The sequence below is a fragment of the Protopterus annectens genome, chromosome 1.part0, assembly GCF_019279795.1.
Source record: "Protopterus annectens isolate FY-2018-M chromosome 1.part0, PAN1.0, whole genome shotgun sequence".
Taxonomy (NCBI): Eukaryota; Metazoa; Chordata; order Ceratodontiformes; family Protopteridae; genus Protopterus; species Protopterus annectens.
The window spans coordinates 1,331,343,337-1,331,362,825 of NC_056725.1; the positions used below are offsets into that span (position 1 = coordinate 1,331,343,337).

The window sequence follows — 19,489 nt, forward strand, 5'->3', positions numbered from 1 at the left end:
ATTGTTACATAAAAGTGAAATAGAAATAAAAATAAAAATGAGAAATGACATTTTAAATACAAGAGGCAGAAGTAAGCCTCAACAGGGCTATAAAACAAAGAATTTATCAACATGTCTATGACACTGATAATAAAAATGACAAGAATGTCCTTTCTAAGCATATAAGTACCCATCCTTCACATTCCTTCAAGTTCTGTGTCATAGATCATGTGGATTTAGGGCAATGGGGGGGGTCCCTCTGATGACTTTTTGGAGTTCAAAGAACTTAAATGGCAAATTAGAACCAATGCCAGTGAATTTCCTGGCTTGAATGATCAAATTTTCCTAAGTGCCCTGTTGAGGCTTAGATCTGCCTATTGTGTTTAAAATGTCATTTCTCATTTTTATTTTTATTTTTATTACTATTTCACTTTTATGTAACAATATTTGTGTTTTTAGCTTGTTTTATGTATTGTTTAGTATTGAATTTATGTAATATCAGTGGAGTGAGGAGTGTAGTTTGGCCACTGATTTACTATTTACTATCCAATAGGCTTGCAGGAGTTTGTATTTAAATGTGTAATTGTATGATGCATTTTATTCTGAAAAAGTCTAATATACCGAGAAAAAAGCACTAAATCTTTTGTAATAAAAGGCTCTGTATTACTGCTGGTGCTTGTGGCTTACTTCTGGGTTCAAATTTTGTTTAATTGACTCAGGAAAATTATTTAATTTGCATATTGACTATGGTAACAAAATATTTCCCATAAAGTAATTTTAACTATTCATGGTAATTATTTCATGCCACACCAACAGCCTCACTGGTGGATTTTGCCCTTGTTGGCATCCCACTAATGAGGATGTATTTATTTAGTTCTAACCCTTGCCCCTGGCAGGGGGACAGGTGATATGCATCACTATGGAGACCTCAAAGCACACTCCCGCTTGCAATAAAAGTGATCACCAAAGATGCATGGTGGTGGAATGTCTATTCCTGGGTCATCCTATTGCAGGGCTACTTCTCCTCTGAAATATTGTGGCAGTGGATGACCCCTGGGCAGTCCCCATCCCTCCGAGGATGAACATGCCCATCCTTCTCTGCCAGGGCTATTAATTGATCTTAAGTAACCAGAGCAGCACTCTGGATTTTATTCCTCTAAGCAACAGAGGACTCTAGTGCTAAAACTGTTAGCCTTGTTAAAAAAAAAAGGCTTTTCTGAGAATGAGAGATGGTTAAAAGAGAGAGCTCAATGAACTGAAATTATATTTGGTGAATGACCATAAAACCAAACACTGGGAGTGGTTGGAATAATTTGGATACCTACTGACTTGAGTGGTGTAAGGGTTGGTGTTTGATTCTTATGTACTTTATCTAGATGGGGGAATGCATCCCTTTGGGTCGTTGGCTGAGAATCAGCTTTTGGGCCCAAGGATGAGTCACAGAAAGTTCTAGTATAATGTTCTGATAGCTACTTCCATGAAATTCGTAGTTGTGATCTGAACTGCAACAGAGACATCAAAAGCAGATATCCATTGCCTGAAGAGCTGAACCACTTCTAGCCCTTTGGACCTCCTCAGTAAACATTGAAGTTCTTCATATTGATCAGTGCTGCAGTAAGCTAAGCTATGTGGGCTATATCCTGTGTAGGATATAACAGCTGTCCAGCTTCCAAAGGTTCAGGGTATCTTCCGTCTTGAGCTAACTAAAAAGACAGGTTTGAGTGCCAAGTCCTGTTACCAAAGAGAGCTTTAATCTGTGGGTTTTTGAATATTGACAGCCGGCTTGTGCTGTTCCTTTACTGGGCAGATGAGTTCTCTTGGGGAAAAATCTTCAACATATTATTTTTAATGTTTAAATTTACATTTATGTGTAAAAAAGTACTTTTTCAAGCTAGGAGTATGTGTCTTTATTGACTTTCACATGAATTTGCTGTACTTTTAATCAGCAGCGCACATTTGTGTTTGGCAATTTAAAAGTTGATTTAAACATTCTAAAACCATTTTTTTCTGTAGAGAAATTGTTTTTAAATTATATTTTAGGACTGGTAAAGTGTATCAGACTGCTCTTTACTATGTTTCTATTAGGAAAAGTGACTTAATACTACTTTTGAACTTTTACTGTCTTGTGTTGCTTAGTTTCCCTGGGAAAGAGACACCATTTTTGGCTTGACCATGGAACAAACTACCAGTATCATGGTCAGTCCTTCTAACAGCCACAAAAATAAACAAGTTAACTAAACAGCCTTTGCCACCATGGCAGGCTAGCAATTTGCCTCAACCATAGGGGGGGGTAGCACTGCTGTGGCCAAAGCTGGTTCCTCAGACCACTCTTTTTCCCTGGATCCCTGTGGTATTGCCAGTACAACCACTATGGACCAGGGGATAGCCACATCCTCTGTGGCTATTGGGATTCCCTTTTTGGTGTTGGGAGAAGGGGCAGAGAAGGTGGCCTCTTTAACCAGAATGTTATGCCAATTCCCATGGAAGCTATTGCTGCCATTAATAATCCTGTTTGTCCTAATTTTCCAGTCAAAAAGACACAGAAAACACACTTCCTTATGGTCTTAAAGTGACAGTACTTCTGTAAAGAGGATAACTACTTAATATATATACTGTATGAAAGAAGGGATGGAAAGAAGGCATTATGAGGCATGAATATATTATAGCTTATTGTTAGATATTATAAAACAAAAATAAAAGAATACATTTATACAGATAAAAGTGGAATATTCAGAATTATACCCATGGTTAGATACATTGAAGTTCTCCATGAATCTGCATTATTTAGTTAATAAATAAATAAAGAAGAGAAATGACTTAAGAAGTATGCATGTCACCAAATTCAACAAAGTATCAAAGGAAGTTTTGATATGCTTAGAAACAGTTACTTGACTAGATGAGGAAAGAATATGTAAGACATAATCTGATACTGGGTCCTTACAAGCTTGCAATAAGACAAATCTCATATTTATTGTATTGAACTATAGCTTATTATAATAGACATAGAGTGCAAACAGTGAATAGCTTGCAAAATGTTATTATTTCAGACAAGCATGTCTAACCTACAAGAATACATTATTAATGGAATTTTTCTGCTGAAGAATGAATGGTTGTAAGGGCACTCACACTATGAAACTAGCTAAATGAATATTTCATCTGTTTATCATTGTCATTATCTAACTTACAGCTACTATTAATGTTTGGTCATTGAAATGCAATTCTAAATTGATTTGTTTCTTAGAATTGATATTATATGAATGTAAAATAGAAATTTAAGTCCGTGCTCAACACATACAATAGAATTTTTAAGGCTATTAGTAATTTAATAACAAAATGACTTTCTATTGAAATTTAAGGTTACGTAACAAACATGATATAGAGATCTGCATGTGTAATTGTTGTATAGCATAGCCCTGAGCAGAACTGTCTATGCTTTAGAATTCATATATATACAGAACTTGTAGTTCACAAATTTAAACTAATCCATAACAGCGATGACAGGTGTTAAAAATTGTTTAATTCTCTGAGTTGTAAATTGTTACTAATGTAAACAAATTGCACAACACTGACTAAAGTATGCTCTATAAGGCAGTTACGAAATGAACTGGTCATTATATAGATACTCATATAAGATGGAAAGGAAATGGATTATTGAACACATTACATGATAATTTACTTATGTTATATAAATACTTTATTAAAAAGGAATTATACCTGAATCAACACACATAATGTAATAAATGCTAAAACTTAAATGCTTGAAATCTACAACAGGTTATTCTACAGTACGCACATCTGTAAATAACTTTGATTGAATTAATCACATATGTTTGACTTGATCAATTGCAACCTCCAGAATAATATGCAAAGGAGCCACTAATTTTTCATTAATGTTTGGTTCAATTTCTGCACCGAAGTTTAATCTGTCTGAGCTTCTTAGTTCACTCAGAATGGGAATGTTATACATTCCATGTTTGTTAAAAGATTATTTTAAATATTTGTTTATATGCATGTATAAGGTCTACTATTATACATTTGTTGATTTTTTCTTCTGGCTTCATTCAATTTTTATTTTATATAGTTTAAAAGGAAGTAACAGCCTCACCACTGAATTCAACACATATATGGAGATTATACAACAAATAAATGACAAAATATACAGTCATTATTTCAATCAAAACTCTTTAAGTACAAATTAATGAGATGGACACAGTATTACTCTCATTAAATGTAAATGGTTTAAATAATCCTAGGAAATATCTAACTTACTTAAATATCTAAAAATAAATAAAGCACAAGTGTTTTTTCTACAGGAAACTCACTTTAAAGCTAATGATAATTTCACTTGGAACCCAAGTCACTTCTTAAAGCTATCTAATTCATCATATAGTAAAAAAAGCAGGGGGTATTAATACTATGGAAGAAAAATATTATTAATCTGCAAGTTTTATTTAACTATGAAGACAAAGAGGGCCTTTTATCAATAGTAATAGTAAGATATAGTAATATAATCTGGACATTGGTGAACTTGTATTGGTTTCTGGGTATAGGTATAGGTATAGGTATAGGAACAATTAAAAAACACATAGAACTTATTAACAAAACATCTAAAGGTAACTTAATTTTGGGAAGTGATTTTAACTGCATCTTAGATAGCCAGGAGACTATCAACAAAAGACCTTTTCGTATCACATCTACAGGGAGAACTCTTAAAAAATGGATATATAACTTGCAGTTATTAGACTCATTTAGTCTTAAGAATGAAAGTTCGTTACTATTCTCCCATAGTGACTATAGATTTAACACTCAAACAAGAATTAATAAAATATATGTATCTCATGATTTAAAAATGAAAATATCGCATTCTTCTATAATCCCCTGTCCCTTGTCTGACCATAACTCGCTTATTCTTAGAATTCAAATGGATTTCAAAAGATTGATAATCACCAAAAGAATTTCAGCATATTTTACTAAATTAAAAGAGTTTAAGCCATGGTTAGATTTGGAAATAAAATATTTCTTGGATACAAACTATACTAGTGACATAAATATAGTTATTTTATGGAATTCTCTAAAGACATATCTTTATGGCAAAATTATTTCTTGGTGTAATAATAAAGTGAAGGAATGGGAATCAGAGCTAATTAATATTCAAAAACAAATCATAGAAACTGACCTAAAGGTTTTAGAAGACCCTGTTGTAAAAAAAAGGAGATTGAAAAATTAAATAAAAAATGTAATGATATCTTATTGCATAAAACCAATTTGGCCTTAGAAAAAATAAAATTAAATTCTTATTCAATCTCTCCCAAATATATGCATAATTTAACTATGAGATTAAAAAGATATTCCAATGCAAATAATATTACAAACATAATTCATGAAGAGGATAACAAGAAAAAAGTTTCAGATATAAGTAACATTTTGGATGCTTTTAAATTTTATTTCACAAAACATTATAACAATAATGACCCACTTCATAACAATACAAACATATGCCTAGGTAACTTAAATTTAAATAAAATACAAGAGAGCATAAACATGAATATTCAAAAACAAATTACAATAGAAGAAATTAATGAGAAAATTAAAAGTGGTAAAAATAACAAAGTCCCAGGCATAGATGGAATCAGTGTGGAAATTTATAAACTATTCCCATCATCTGTCATAACAATACTACAAAAGGCACTAAGCAAAACATATTTACAAGGCACAATTCCACCATCATGGAGATACTCACTGATTACATCTATTTTAAAGGAAAATAAAAATCCCACTTCATGTAGCTCATATAGACCTATTTCACTCCTTAATAATGACTACAAAATTCGTATGTCTATTCTGGACAATAGGATCAAAAAATCTAACTAAAGTCATTAGTGATGACCAAACAGGGTTTATTTATAACAGATGCACCCATGATAACATACATAGAATCTTAACCCTATAGATATTTTAAATAAAGACAAAGCTGAAGCACTAATAGTCACATTAGATATTGGAAAAGCATTTTATTCATTACATTGAAATTACCTATTCAAAGTTTTACAAATTTATAATTTTCCTACACAATTCATCACTCTAATAAAGAATATATATAGAGACAACCTGGCATATGTAAAATTAGGTCCATTCACATTGGAAGCAATTAAAATTACTAAGGGTACCAAACAAGAATGCCCCATGCCTCCAATATTATTTGCCCTAACAATTGAACTTTTTTCCTCTGAGATTCGTTCAAATCCCAAAATTAAAGGCATTAACATTTATAATAAATTTAACTCTAAAATAATGTCATCTGTTGATAATATTTTACTTACCTTGTCAAACTCAGATGAGTCTCTATGTGAATTAAACTCTATTGCTGAGAAATTTCATCAGATCTCAGGTCTAAAAATTAATGCTTATAAATCAAATCACTTACTATTAAATAATAAAAATAAACCAAACACTAACATAAATCAAATACTTGGTAAACAAGTTTCTTCTTTAGATTATTTAGGGATTGTTTTATGTGAAAACCTAGAACTAACTTTATCTACAAATTACAACAATATTCTGAATACCCTAATATTATCAATAGGAAAATGGAATAAGCTGTATTTAACCTTTGAAGATAGATTACAGTTAATAAAAATGGTCATTCTCCCAAAGGTAAACTACATTACACAAGCTATCCCTATAATTCCTAGCAAAAAAATCTTAAAAGATATAAATAGAATAATTATAAGTTTCCTTTGGTACCCCCCCCAAAAAAAAAAACAGAATAGCTTATCTGAACCATATTAGGCCATGGAAGATGGGAGGTATTAACTTTCCTGATTTGGAAACTTATATCAAAGCATCCATTTTCAAAATGATAGTAAATTGAATAGATCCAAAATTTTCCTCAGCATGGAAAACATTACATACTGTTATTTTTCAAGAGGATGCAAATTAGCAAAAAATATACCACTAAATGATCAGAATAATAAGCTCTGGTGCTTTATTTGTGTTAATTTGCAATACAACTGCACCAAACCTACTAATCTAAATTATGTAAATTACATATACAATACTTTTCGAAGTTTTGTAAATAATAATGTCGATATCAAATTATGGTTCCAGTTATTAACTCCATTTAAAATTACAAAAAACTTTTTCAACAACATTCCTACAGATACCCTTAATTCATGGAAGAGAAACAACTTCATACGTTGGTATCAATGTATTGAAAATCTAATAGTCTCAGATATGAATCAATTAATTAACACATTTAATTTATCAAACACTGACTGGCTAGCTTTCAATACACTAATAGCTTATGCAAAAGATTTATGTAGAACAATAGATAATTCCTCATTTAGTTTCATGCCCAAATTTATATTTCATTTATATGGAATAATATATGGAGGCTTTAATTGGACAAATTTAATTTCAAACTTATATATAATTATCATCAACTATAAAACAAAAGCTAATCAGAAATTTTGGAATTTCATCACTAAAGATCATACATTATTGTTATCAAATGAGACCAAAAAAGATATATTATATTCTATAAAGTTAACCTCAACTATACAATGTTGGAAAATTTTTGCATGGAAGCTCCTTCACATAGCCTTTTATACTCCAAGTAAAATAGCTAAATTTAATAACATGAATGAAACATTATGTTGGAGGTGTTCATTAAATTGTAATGCAGATTGGTCTCATATTATGTATGAATGTTCTTATATAAAGAAATTTTGGGAAGATATTGGTGAATTTTTGCAAGCCATTTATACTGATTCTTTTATTTTGTCAAAGTTATTAATTCTCCTGAATATATCTGAAGCCACTGCAATGAAAAGGACTATAATGGCAGTATCAAAATAATGTATCACAAGGAAATGGAACTCAACTATCAGTCCAACATCTGAGGATTTTATAACTCTGTTGAAAGAGGTAGCTTTGTTAGAAATCAAAGTTAAGGAAATGAGAATCTTTCCTAGGAAATGGACCAACAATCCTTGGGAGAAAGTTCTCTCCCTAATTGAGACACTCAAGATGGTCACAAATTAACCTACATAAGAAGAGAAGTTGCAAGGAATCATCATTTATTTGTCCAACTGTTTGTTTAATAATGTATAGCGTCTGTATATGCAATAATGATTTGTACTTCTTATATACAACTGACTTGAGACCTATGTACATTTGTAAATAGTTACTTAACTTAAATATTTGATTTACAAAATCCATTAACTATTGTTTGTAAAAAATTCAATAAAATTATTTGAATAAAAAAAAGACACAGAAAACTATACACATATCTTCTTCTTCTGTTCCAGTTTCACTGAGCAAAAGTAGTTTATTAAGTCTAGCTCAGGATCTTGTATAAGTTATTGACCCTCATTATCAGGTGGTTTCTGGTAATAGAAAAAGGGACTCAAAAACTGAATCTAGAGAGGAATGTGATGGGACAAATACAGGTTTTTCTACTCAGAATTCTGATTCAGACTCAGAGGAAATTGTGTTATTTGAAACTCCTTGTCAAGGATTTTCTTTTTCAGAGACTATTTCCAGAACGTGCTAATGTTTCCAGGTGGAGAACACTGAGGTTTCCCAGTTCCTCAGAAAATACCATGAAATGTTACAAATGAAATTCCCAGAATCTACCCCCCCCCCCCCCCACACACACACACACACAATTGCTGCCAGCATGGGTGGATATATTTGTCACAGCATGTGCTTCTGTCATACCCATCCTGCTGCATAGAAGAAAGCAGATGGAACATATAAAGTCTGTCAGTCTTTCAAATGTCTGCACACTTATCCCAGACCTGACCCAACAGCTATAGCTTTAGTCAGTTCAGCTGCTGCCAAGCATTTTGTTACCTCTAATCCTTCCCCTTCTACAAGGATGGTAAAACAATTGATAAGTTGGGAGAAAAGTATATGCTTCTGCAGCTTTAATTTTTAGATTTTTAGGTTGTCAGGCTCATATGTTAAAATTTATTCAGACTAAACATAAAAGCATGAGGAATGTTTTATCAGCAGTTCCTTCCTGAGGGAAAGTTTGTTGTGTGTGGTTTGGTTTCTTCTGTTTTTCATGCCACTTCTCATTGTTTAAAAGGTATAAACCACTCATCAGATACTACCTCCTCAGGAGGTTTTCCTGACTGCATTCTCAAAACCTCCCAAAGGATGTAAAAAAATCAGATTTTATGCTTACATTTGGACAGAGACTTAGGTTTTGATACCTTTGCTGTAGAGGTTATCAAAAATGTGATGTGCGGGGTAAGCTGATACAGGGAATCTCTGATATTTCAGCCTTCCTTCTCTAATTGTTTTAATGCTTTTTCTGCTTATTTGCCTAGTTTTGACAAAAAACAAACAGCCTATAAAAAATGCTGATAAGCAGACAGAAATAAATGGCAGGGAGATTCCAAAAAGAAAGTAGGGACCCACTAAAACAAAAGACAGTTAATTAAGTCAGAATGTTTATGTAAGGGATCTTTCCCTTCCTCTCACCCTGGCAGTTCCTTATCACTTTCAGGAAGTCTGAACCTCAGATTTTCTCTTTGGCAACAGATTGTTTCAGACAAATGGGTTCAAAGTCTGTTTTAGCAGGGGTAAAGATGGCAGTAGGAAGGAACCTCTTGTTTTCAGGAATTATTCCACCTCCACCAGACCAAATCCCTCTGTTCCCTCCTGTCCTACAGTACATGCTTTCACAGACTTTGGTCACTGTGAAGGAATACCAAAGGAATCTGGGTCTGATGGCATCTGTGATTCTCATGATACCTCTGACAAGACTCTATATGAGAAAGATAAAGTGGCATCTGAAGTCTCTTTAGTCTCAGCACCATCACCCATTGTTTTCAGATTCTAGTTCTGGGATTTGTAAGAAGAGAAATCACTTGGTGGAAACATCAAATATCTCTGAATCCAGGACTCCCCTTCTCCCCTCCTACTTTACAGCAGTCAGTCACCACAGATGCCTTGGACTTGCTCTTGAAGCAAATAAAAGAGCAAGGTATCTTGGACAACAAAGACAGACCAAAGCACGTAAATATAAAAGAGTTGCTTGCCCCTATCAAGGGACTCAACTCTCCAAATCATCTTTGGTCCTCAGGACCACCAGTGATGTGGTACATAAATAAGTAAGGAGGAACCAGGTCTTACCCTTATGCAGACTAGCTATGTTATAATGGGATATAGCTTTACAACTCAGTCTCATTCTGCAGGCTTCCGACATTCCATCAGAGCAAAACTGTGTGGCCATACAAATTGAGAAGGACAAAGGAAGACCCTCACGAATGGAAACTAGATTAGGGGGTCATCCAAGATTTCACCCATCTGGGAGGAATTTCTCAAGCAGACCTTTTTGCCTCCTCACTGAACAATCAACCGGCAACATTGTGCTTCAGGATTCCATGCGTGAATGCCTAGAGGACAGATACATTTTGTTTTCCTTGAACATGAATGCTCTTGTACACTTTTTCATCCTTTCCATTGCTATCCAGGATATTTCTGAAGATTCAGAAGGAATCCTCCAAGATCATACTGGTGATTCCCTTCTGGTACAGGCAACAGAAGTTTTCACTTCTTTTGGAACTGGCCAGGGCAACTTCCACAAGCTTCCTTTCATGCTGGATCTAACCACACAAGTATAGAGGCATTTGATACATTCCGAACTTCAACTACCTGCCTGGCTGATAGGGACTTAATACCATTTAGTCACCATTTACTGAGGACATGCAGCAAGTAATAAAAGAGGCAACAAAGCCTGCTATTAGCAAATAGCAAATGAAAAAGGTTTTCTAGTTAGCACCAACATCATAACCAACACTCATTCAGGGCTAGTGTTTCTCTGGTTTTGCAATATTTCTATGAGTTACTTTCCTATGGCCTGTCTTCCTCCTCTATCAAGGTTCATTTGTAGGCCATTTCAGGGCTCAGCCACCATCTCTAAATTGGCATGAAAGCTTTAAAGGACTTGACACTGAAACCTGTTTTTTTTGGTCAGCTCAGCTCCAGTTGACTAAAGGTCTGAGTGCGTTGGAGGTGGTCATCTGTTATATCTTATTCAGGACATAACCCGTATTGCTTAGGCTACTGTAATAGCGGTCATTTGAATAGCTACTGTTATGCTAAATTTATTTACACATCTTTGCTTTGTTGCTTAGTCATTACAGCTTGACTGTAACAACTTTCACCTCCCTTCATCTCTACCCCTCTCATTTTGTACAGTTTGAATCACAAATGAGCATTTATTTTTCAGAAATAGCCATTAGGGCAGGCTATATTTCTTGGCAGTGAAAGGAAGTTGGTACAGTAGATATATATTTATTGTTTCCCAAGCTTCATGTATTCAAACCTCACATTTTACTGGACAAAATTTTAGGTCTGGGACCAGATGTCATCAAATGCAATTAAATTTGCCTTTTGTTTTTGCCAAATTCAATTTTGCACCAACAGCATTAGAAGAATTTCTTGAGAGAAAACTTGTGTACTCAAAGACAAAGCATCATATTTAGTAATGCATATAACTTGTATTTAATAGTGCCACCATCCCATACCACTATTGCCGTGGATTTATTGTATCCACTAATACAACTGAACCATCCCTGATTCTCTCATTTTTTATAGCAAATCCTGGCTTCGTTAATGTATCATCTTAGGATCATCATTGGATCATAGTAGATTACTAGGCTATTGACCCAGAGGTCATTTTAAGCCTAGCCATTTCAACCCAATGTAATACTGTAGAAGCATTAGTCAATACCCAAGATTGCATTTAGTGATGACTGCCCATGTCCTGGAGGGTTGCGGGTGCTATCCCTGGTAAGAATTTATGGTGCCCCATCCACTAGTTCAGGTTCCTCTTGAACAGTGTCATAGAGGTGCTGTGTTACACATGAATTGGTAGCCTGTTCAAAGACAAGGCAGTCACTGGGAGATAGATCTGTCCCTCCTGCAAGTTCTATTTAAGTCACAGGCCATATACTGTCCCTAGAATGGGTAGCCTTAGACCCATTTGATTTACAGATATGCAGTACGTTCATTAGGTTTGGGTCTTGGGTTGCTCTGTAGGCCAGGCATAAGTCTCCCCTTAGAAGTCTATATGATACAGAGTATAGTAACAGGGAATTTAGTTGGTCCATGTAAGGCACATGCTGGAGGCCCCTGATCATCTTTGTTAGAAATCTCTAAGGTCTCTCCAGTTGCTGCAGGTGCTTAGCACGGTACATACCAAATGGGGCATTATAGGATAAGTGCCGAGCATAGGGGAGTTATAACCTACTTTTCTCTCGAGGCAATACCTTTACTAATCAAGTGGGCCATGTGGAAAGCTTTCCTTACAATGGTAGACATATGGTGGTCAAAGTTAAGGTTGTGGTCAACCTGTGATCCCAGGTCCCTTACAACTTCATGGATACTAGGGCATTGTTGATCATACCTATCAACTGCACAGATTTTTGCAGAATGTCCAGATTTTTGCTTCATTTTTTGGCCCATTTTTCATAAAATTGTGTTTTTCTGGCAAATCATTAAAGACTGAAATTAGAAAATAATGACAGACATTTGAGTTTCAGACTTCAGACCCTTCAGAAAATTCATGCTAATGCAAAACCTGTTATTCTATAAACTTACTAAGTTTGTGATAGCAATATTTAAAACTTGTCCCTATTTTTGGGCTTTTGTACCACTTTTATTTATGGCTTTGTCCAGATTTTATGCTCTAAGAGGTTGAGAGGTATTATTGTTGTTGATTTGATAGTGTGAAGGAACATTGCTTGTGCTGAAAGAAATGATGATGCATTTCTTTGCATTCAGTTTGAGACTGTGACTTATACACCAGTCATTCTTCGTGAGACCCTCCTGGAGTATACTGACATAATTTGGGGATTCAATGATTGCACCTAGTTTGCAGTCATCTGCAAACTTTGTCAGCCACAACCCTTTAGTTTTGATCTGAATTTCTGAGAAGTATAAAGCAAACAGTAGGGGGCTCAGCACTGACCCCTGTGGCATCCCGCTGGTAACAGGTCTGCTGTTTGATGCAGAGTCACCAACTTTGATAGTGTGTGTATGGTTTGTGAGTCAGTTAGCAACCCAACTTACAACAAAGGGGTTTACATTCAGTTTGCTAAGTTTATCAGTAATGCCTGAAAGTGGGACTGTGCTGAAAGCCTTTGCTAAGTTGAAGTATGCTGTGTGCACAGATTTGCCCTCATTAATGGCCTTGGTTTCAAAGAAATCCACCAGATTTAACAGACAGGATCTACCCTTCACAAAGCCAAATTAGGTAGGATCCAGGGTTTGGAGGTCACCTATGTCTTTATTTATGAGGTCCATAATGATACATTCCATTGTCTTACAGATAAGGCTGGTCAGGCTTATTGTCTGTAATTCCCTGGATCTATTGCTAGGCCACCTTTGTGGTGGTGGTGGTGGTGGGGGGGGTATAACTGTAGCTGTTCTCCATTCGCAGGGACAAAGCCTGTGGTTAGGCTTTGATTGAAAAGGGTACTTAGTGGTGATGCTATTTCATGTTTTAGCCTGTTTAGAAGACAGATTGGGATGCCATCTGGTCCCATAGAGCCAGTGTCCTTTGCCTTAGACAGGGCTTTGAGGACCTGCTCTTCATTGCAGCTTGATTTTACTTGGGGCTCTGGCTTTGATTCTGTCTGGTACAGTTGAGTTTATACACTTATGCAAATGATTGTACAGGGCTTTAGTGTAAGCTTCAGCATAGTTACCACTTTCAGCTTGGGGTGGGACATGAATGCATTTATACTTTCAGCTAGGAGGGTATAGTTTGCCTTGGTGAAGTTTTTTAGTCTCATTTCACCATTTGTGAGTTCTGGTGTTAGTGTCAAGTTCAAAGGTGACTGATTTGTGGTCAGTTTTAACTAATGAGGGTCCAACAGTTGCAGCAGTGCACCTGTTTGACATGTTTGTGATGACCAGATCTAGAATGTTTGTTCCTCTTGTTGGGATATGGACAGTTTGCTCCAGGGGATTTGAATTCACAAAGTCAAGGAACTTTTGTGCTACCGAGTTTGGGCTACAGTAGGTTTCCCAGTTGATGGTGGGATAATTGAAATCCCCCATAACCAGTGTATTCGGTAAAATTTGGATTATCTTCAGTTTGGTTAAGTAGGCTTCATGGGTGTTGTGACCCAAGGAGGGGACTCTATAACTGGCCAGGACTTGAATAGGCTCTTACTCACCGTAACCTGGACGGGAGGCAAATTTATCTCTAATATAGATTGAAACACTGTCTCCTTTGGTTTTCACATGTTTATTTTGTGGTCTAAAGGTGTGGAAGGCATTGTAGCCTTGCAGGGTTAGGGTACTCTCTGAGGCCTTAAACCAGGATTCTGTGACTGCATAGATATCATCATCTTCTAGTGACAGAAATGTTTTCAGGGAGTGCAGTTTTTGGTTTAAGCTCCTAACATTTAGCTGGATGATCCCTATTTTGTTCTGATTGGTTAATTACACATTGATAATGTTCTTTTTGAGACCTTGCCTAAAAAGGCACTATGGGGACACAAGAGCCTTTGCCAGCAGCCAAAAGCTTAGGGGTGTCAGATGCAAACCGTCTCTGGCAAAGCAGTGAGGTTTGTCGACCATGGCTTCCCAGGCAGACTGGAATTGGATGCTCTTGGAATGACACCAAAAACTAAGCCAGTTATTGAAATCAATCATTTTTTGTTTATGCTGTGACATCATTCTAGGTGAAGATAGTATGCTGTTCAAGGCTAGGGACATACCTGCCTGGGACACATACTCAGAGAGCTTGACCATGTCTCTCTTCATGTAGTCCAGTAAGGTGCATCTTAGGTCATTCACACCAACATGAACTATGACAGAGTCATAACGACACTTGTTGCTGAGTGACCTGAGTGCATGCATGATTTGGTGAATCCTGACACTGGACAGGCAGATGACTGTGACTTTCTCCTTCTCCATCCTGGTGAGTGGGACATACATGTGTCTCACTATTGAGTCTCCAATGACAAGAAAACTTGGTTTTTGAGTGTTATTAGCCTTATGGGCTTGGTGGGTGAGACACTGGTGTTGCTATATGTCATGGGTGCCATGTGGAAACTGTGTTAGCTGTAGCAGTCTTGAGTTTTGGAGGTCTCTGGTGTTTAGTTTTTCAAGAGAACCTCCGCATATGTGGATTTATGTGTTTGATGTGTACTATGTGTGTGAGTAGTGGTCTGTGTATGAGTAGTGGTACTATGTGAATATGTAGTGGTGGCTGAGTTGACAACCTTGTCTGTATTACTGTTTTGAGTGAGAGAGAGTATGGATTCTAGATTCTTGGTGTAAATACATATCTCACACTCTGTACTAGATTGTGTTATTAGTAGAGGGTTGTCTGTGTACATGAGGCAATTGCTATACTGCCTCAAGAGACCCAAGTCAATAAGGTTAGCAGGAGAAACAAGGGAGATCCAACTGCCCATAATGCTAGTTTGAAGCCTGTTGTCAATTCTAAAGAATTAAAACAAAGCCACATAAGAAATCTGATCTTGGGACTTAAAGTAATAAGCCTATAAATTGGCATGATGGATCAATGTGAAGGTTTTGACTGTGATTCTGGAAGTGAGGGTATGATAACAGATGCAGATTGTCAGTGTCTTGTCCATAAGTGCAGGGATGAATATAAGGGGCTGGCTTTCCTTACCTGGAAGGGATGGAGAGAGGAGTGAGAGAGAGAGAGTCATAGCTGAAACAAGTTATCGGTATTATATCATCACCAGCAGGAGTCCAGGAGTGTGACTGAGACCATGTACATGCAAAGTATCATGAGTGTGTGACATACTGATTGACATGTTTCCCTAGTGCAGGAAGGATGCAAAGAATGAAAATCACTTCCTGAGCATACTGACAGGCTCTCAGATGCTCCATAGCAGGGCATTAACATAGCACTAGACTTCTTGCAGCCCTCTTTTATTGAAAAGGCAGACCTGAAAGAAATATCCTGGGGTGTTACAGCGATGGATCTTGCCTATTATAACAGTAAGGACCATCTTATAATCACTGCTGATTAGTAGATTCAAAGATTCAAAGAAAACTTTATTGTCATTTAGGAAACAGAAGTGCAGCCTAAACAAAAGTATCAGCTCGTCATCAGAGTACAGAGGCAATTTAACTTAAAAAGAATAAGACATGACGTATACACAACCATTCTAATGACTAATACACATAACAAAATCCCTCCTTATAACCTATTTCTAGTCAGGTAAAACTACCCATACATATAAACCTAAACATATGAACAAGTAATACTGTGCACAGAAAAAGAGAAGAAAAGGCAGTTCATTAATATTGCACATGAGGAATTATTGCAACTGCACTTTTAAGAGAAAGGTATTGTACTTCTGTAAAAATATATTAACTATAGTGAATTAAATAATGTATCACTTTCAGTAAAATATTACTAGTGAGATCACGTTTGGAGGTAGGAGATGTCAAAGCTGATGTCAGAGTTTATGAGCCTTATTACTGTTGGACAGAAGCTGTTTAAGAGTCTGCAGGTCCTACAGCGGATGCTGAGGTACCTCTTGCCAGATGAAGGTCTAGCAAACCAGCCGAATGCTGGATGTGATGTATCTCTAAGTATTTTGTATGCCCTGTTTTTGCTTCTTCTTGTAAAATGTTCTTGCATGTTTGGAAGATTTGTCTCCATTATCTTCTCTGCAATCCTCAACCCCTTTGACGCTTCTTCCTCTATGCTGTAGTACTGTTTCTGTGCCACACAGTAAAGTTGCAAGTGAGAATACTTTAAATAGCTTCTTTATAGAAAGTGGATAGAGCATTCAGAGGAAGCTTTGCTCTTTTGAGCCTTCTCAGGAAGTACAGGTGTTTGTGAGCTTTTTTAATTATCTAGCCTATGTTCATGGACCAAGAGAGATCTTCTGAGATGTGTACCCCAGGAACTTTGCAGATTGAACTCTCTACCACCTCACCATTGATCACAAGTGGCAAGTGAATGGCTGGCCTTTTTCTGATGTCACTGATAATTTCTTTAGTTTTGTTGACATTCAGATCCAAGTTATTATTTTCACACCATTTGATCAGAGAGCTGACTTTGTTCCTGTATTCCCTCTCATCATCATCCCTTATGAAAATCACTACAGTGGTATTGTCTGCGAATTTGATGATATGGTTATTGGGAAATTTTGTAGAGCAGTCATGGATAAGGATGGTGAATAGTAGAGAAGTACACACCCTTGAAGCACACCAGTGTTGAGTGCAATGATACCTGATGTGTTGTTAACAGCACATGTCTTCTGTGGTCTTCCAATCAAGAAGTCAAGGATCCAGTTGCAGAGGCTCTTGTTGATGCCAAGGTTAATTCATTTGCCTATGAGATGCATCATAACCACTGTACTGAATGTTGTCCTAAAGTCAATGAACAACAGCCTGACACAGTTGTTCTTCTCTTCAATATATTCCAGAGGGAGGTGTAGGGCCACTGAAATGGCATCTGCAGTGGATCTGTTTAGCCAATAGGCAAACTGTAGAGGTTCGAAGGTCAGTAGCAGAGCTGCTGACAGATGCTTTTTTACTATCCTTTCAAAGCATTTCATGACATTTGAGGTTAGTGCGACTGGTCTGTAGTCATTTAAGCAAGTAGGATTGGCTTTTTTGGGCAGCTGCAATATATTAGTTTCCTTGAAGCATCCTGGCACTCTTTCAAGAATCAGGGAGGTATTGAAAATATCTCTAACGCTTAGGTACAGCTGGTCTGCACATTCTCTTAATACTTGCCCAGAATGTTATTAGGGCCTGCAGCCTTCCTGGGGTTCATTTTCTTAAGCTGGCTTCTCACTTCTCCAGGGTTAAGTTTGAGCACTGTCTCATTCTGACCATTGGGTAGTGTTGTAGCCTCCAGGTTGTTCTTCTCCTCAAATCTGCCATAGAATGAGTTCAGCCTGTCCAGAAACTCCGTGCTTTCATCACATTGAACTGACTTGGTCTTGTAGTCAGCAGCTGCTGAATGCCTTGCCAAAGGCTCCTGATATCCCTCATGTCCTTGAAGCAACTTTATACCTTTCTTCCATGCTCCCGCTTGGCTTCCTTGATCCCCCTTTTTACATTAGCCCTTGCTTCACTTAGACCCACCTTGTCCTTGGCCCTGAATGCCTCATTCCTTGCCCTCAGAAGCAGATACACTCTTGGTTAGCCATGGGTATTGATTGGCTCTGATTGTAATCTTCTTGGCTGTAGATACGTCCTCCATGCATTTTGAAATATATGCCATTGTAGTGTCTGTGTATTCATCTATGTTCACATGCTGATTGAAAGTGACTGTTTCTCTGAAGATGTCCCAGCAGCTGCTATCAAAACAGTCCTTGAGACTTTCCATTGCCCCTTCATTCCTGACCCTGGTCTCAGTGGGTTTTTCTCTGATCAGCACAGGTTTATACATAGGTATTAATCTTACTTAAATGTGATGAGAGCTACCCAAGTCTGGCTGCTACACTGCTTTATATGCTCCCTTCATGTTGGTGTTAACCTTGTCAAGGGGAATTTGCTCCGGTTGTGGGAAAGTCCACAAATTGATGGTAGTGGGGTAGCACCTCTCTGAGATCCGCTTTATTGAAGTCCCCAGCTATCACATATGCACAGTCAGGATTTTTACTTTGCAGCTCACATATGGAATTGTGCAGTATGCTAAGTGCCTCAGAGGTATTAGCACTAGGTGGTATAATAACAGCCGTTACACAGATTCCATTAAACTCTCTGGGTACATAGAAAGGTTTGCATTTCACTGTGAAGAATTCTACAATTTCAGAGCGTTGTACTAGTATAATTTCACAGTTCATACGCCAGTTTTCATTTACATAGATGCACCACCCACCTCCCTTAGGTTTTCCACATAGAGCTTGGTTTCTATCAGCTCTAAACAAAGTGAAACCTTCTAAGTTCACAGCACTGTCACTGATTTTATTATGCAGCCAAGTTAATATAAATATTAAGAGACAGGTGTTTCTCACCTTGTTTGTAGTGGAGTTCTCAAGTCTTAGTAGATAAGAGGGGTGATGCAGTTCACTCACTACAATGAAAACATCCTGTAGAATTTGAACATAGTGAAACTTTGATGTATTGCAAATTAAGGACAATTAAAAATTGATATCAGCATTTTGATATGGTCACATTTTATGGTTGTTCTGAAGTTAGAAATATGATTGTTTTCAATTGCATATCACATCAAATGTTAATCTATAAAAATATACTTTTTCAGATTACATATCTGACAAGTCATCCGTCATTGCACTGTAGAGGAATAAACTCCAACTGTCTACAGTTTTGGACATATTTAAATTAATCTGAGCAGCATGGAAGAGCAGAGGAAAATGTTCTGCAAGGGACTGATACTGGTGTTAATCATTACTGCTGCCCTGGCTATCAAAGGTTGGTTTAAAGTTTCTGGTTTGCTTTACAGTTTGTCTCTTCTTTCATTACAAAATGCACTTTTTCCCGGGTTAGTGATTGTAGTCTTACGTGACAATACACC

At 36.6% G+C, this 19,489-nt stretch overlaps 1 protein-coding gene across 5 annotated transcripts in view; it reads left to right on the forward strand.

Annotated features, from left to right (window-relative positions):
• Nucleotides 1-19,489, forward strand: part of CSF2RB (colony stimulating factor 2 receptor subunit beta) — a 485,439-nt gene that overhangs the window by 62,071 nt on the left and 403,879 nt on the right. For all 5 annotated transcript variants that reach the window (XM_044066459.1, XM_044066465.1, XM_044066473.1 and 2 more), the window contains one exon: nucleotides 19,217-19,386. In XM_044066459.1, the coding sequence (XP_043922394.1) occupies nucleotides 19,311-19,386 (76 nt within the window). In that variant the 5' untranslated portion in view covers nucleotides 19,217-19,310. The remainder of the gene's footprint in view (nucleotides 1-19,216; nucleotides 19,387-19,489) is intronic.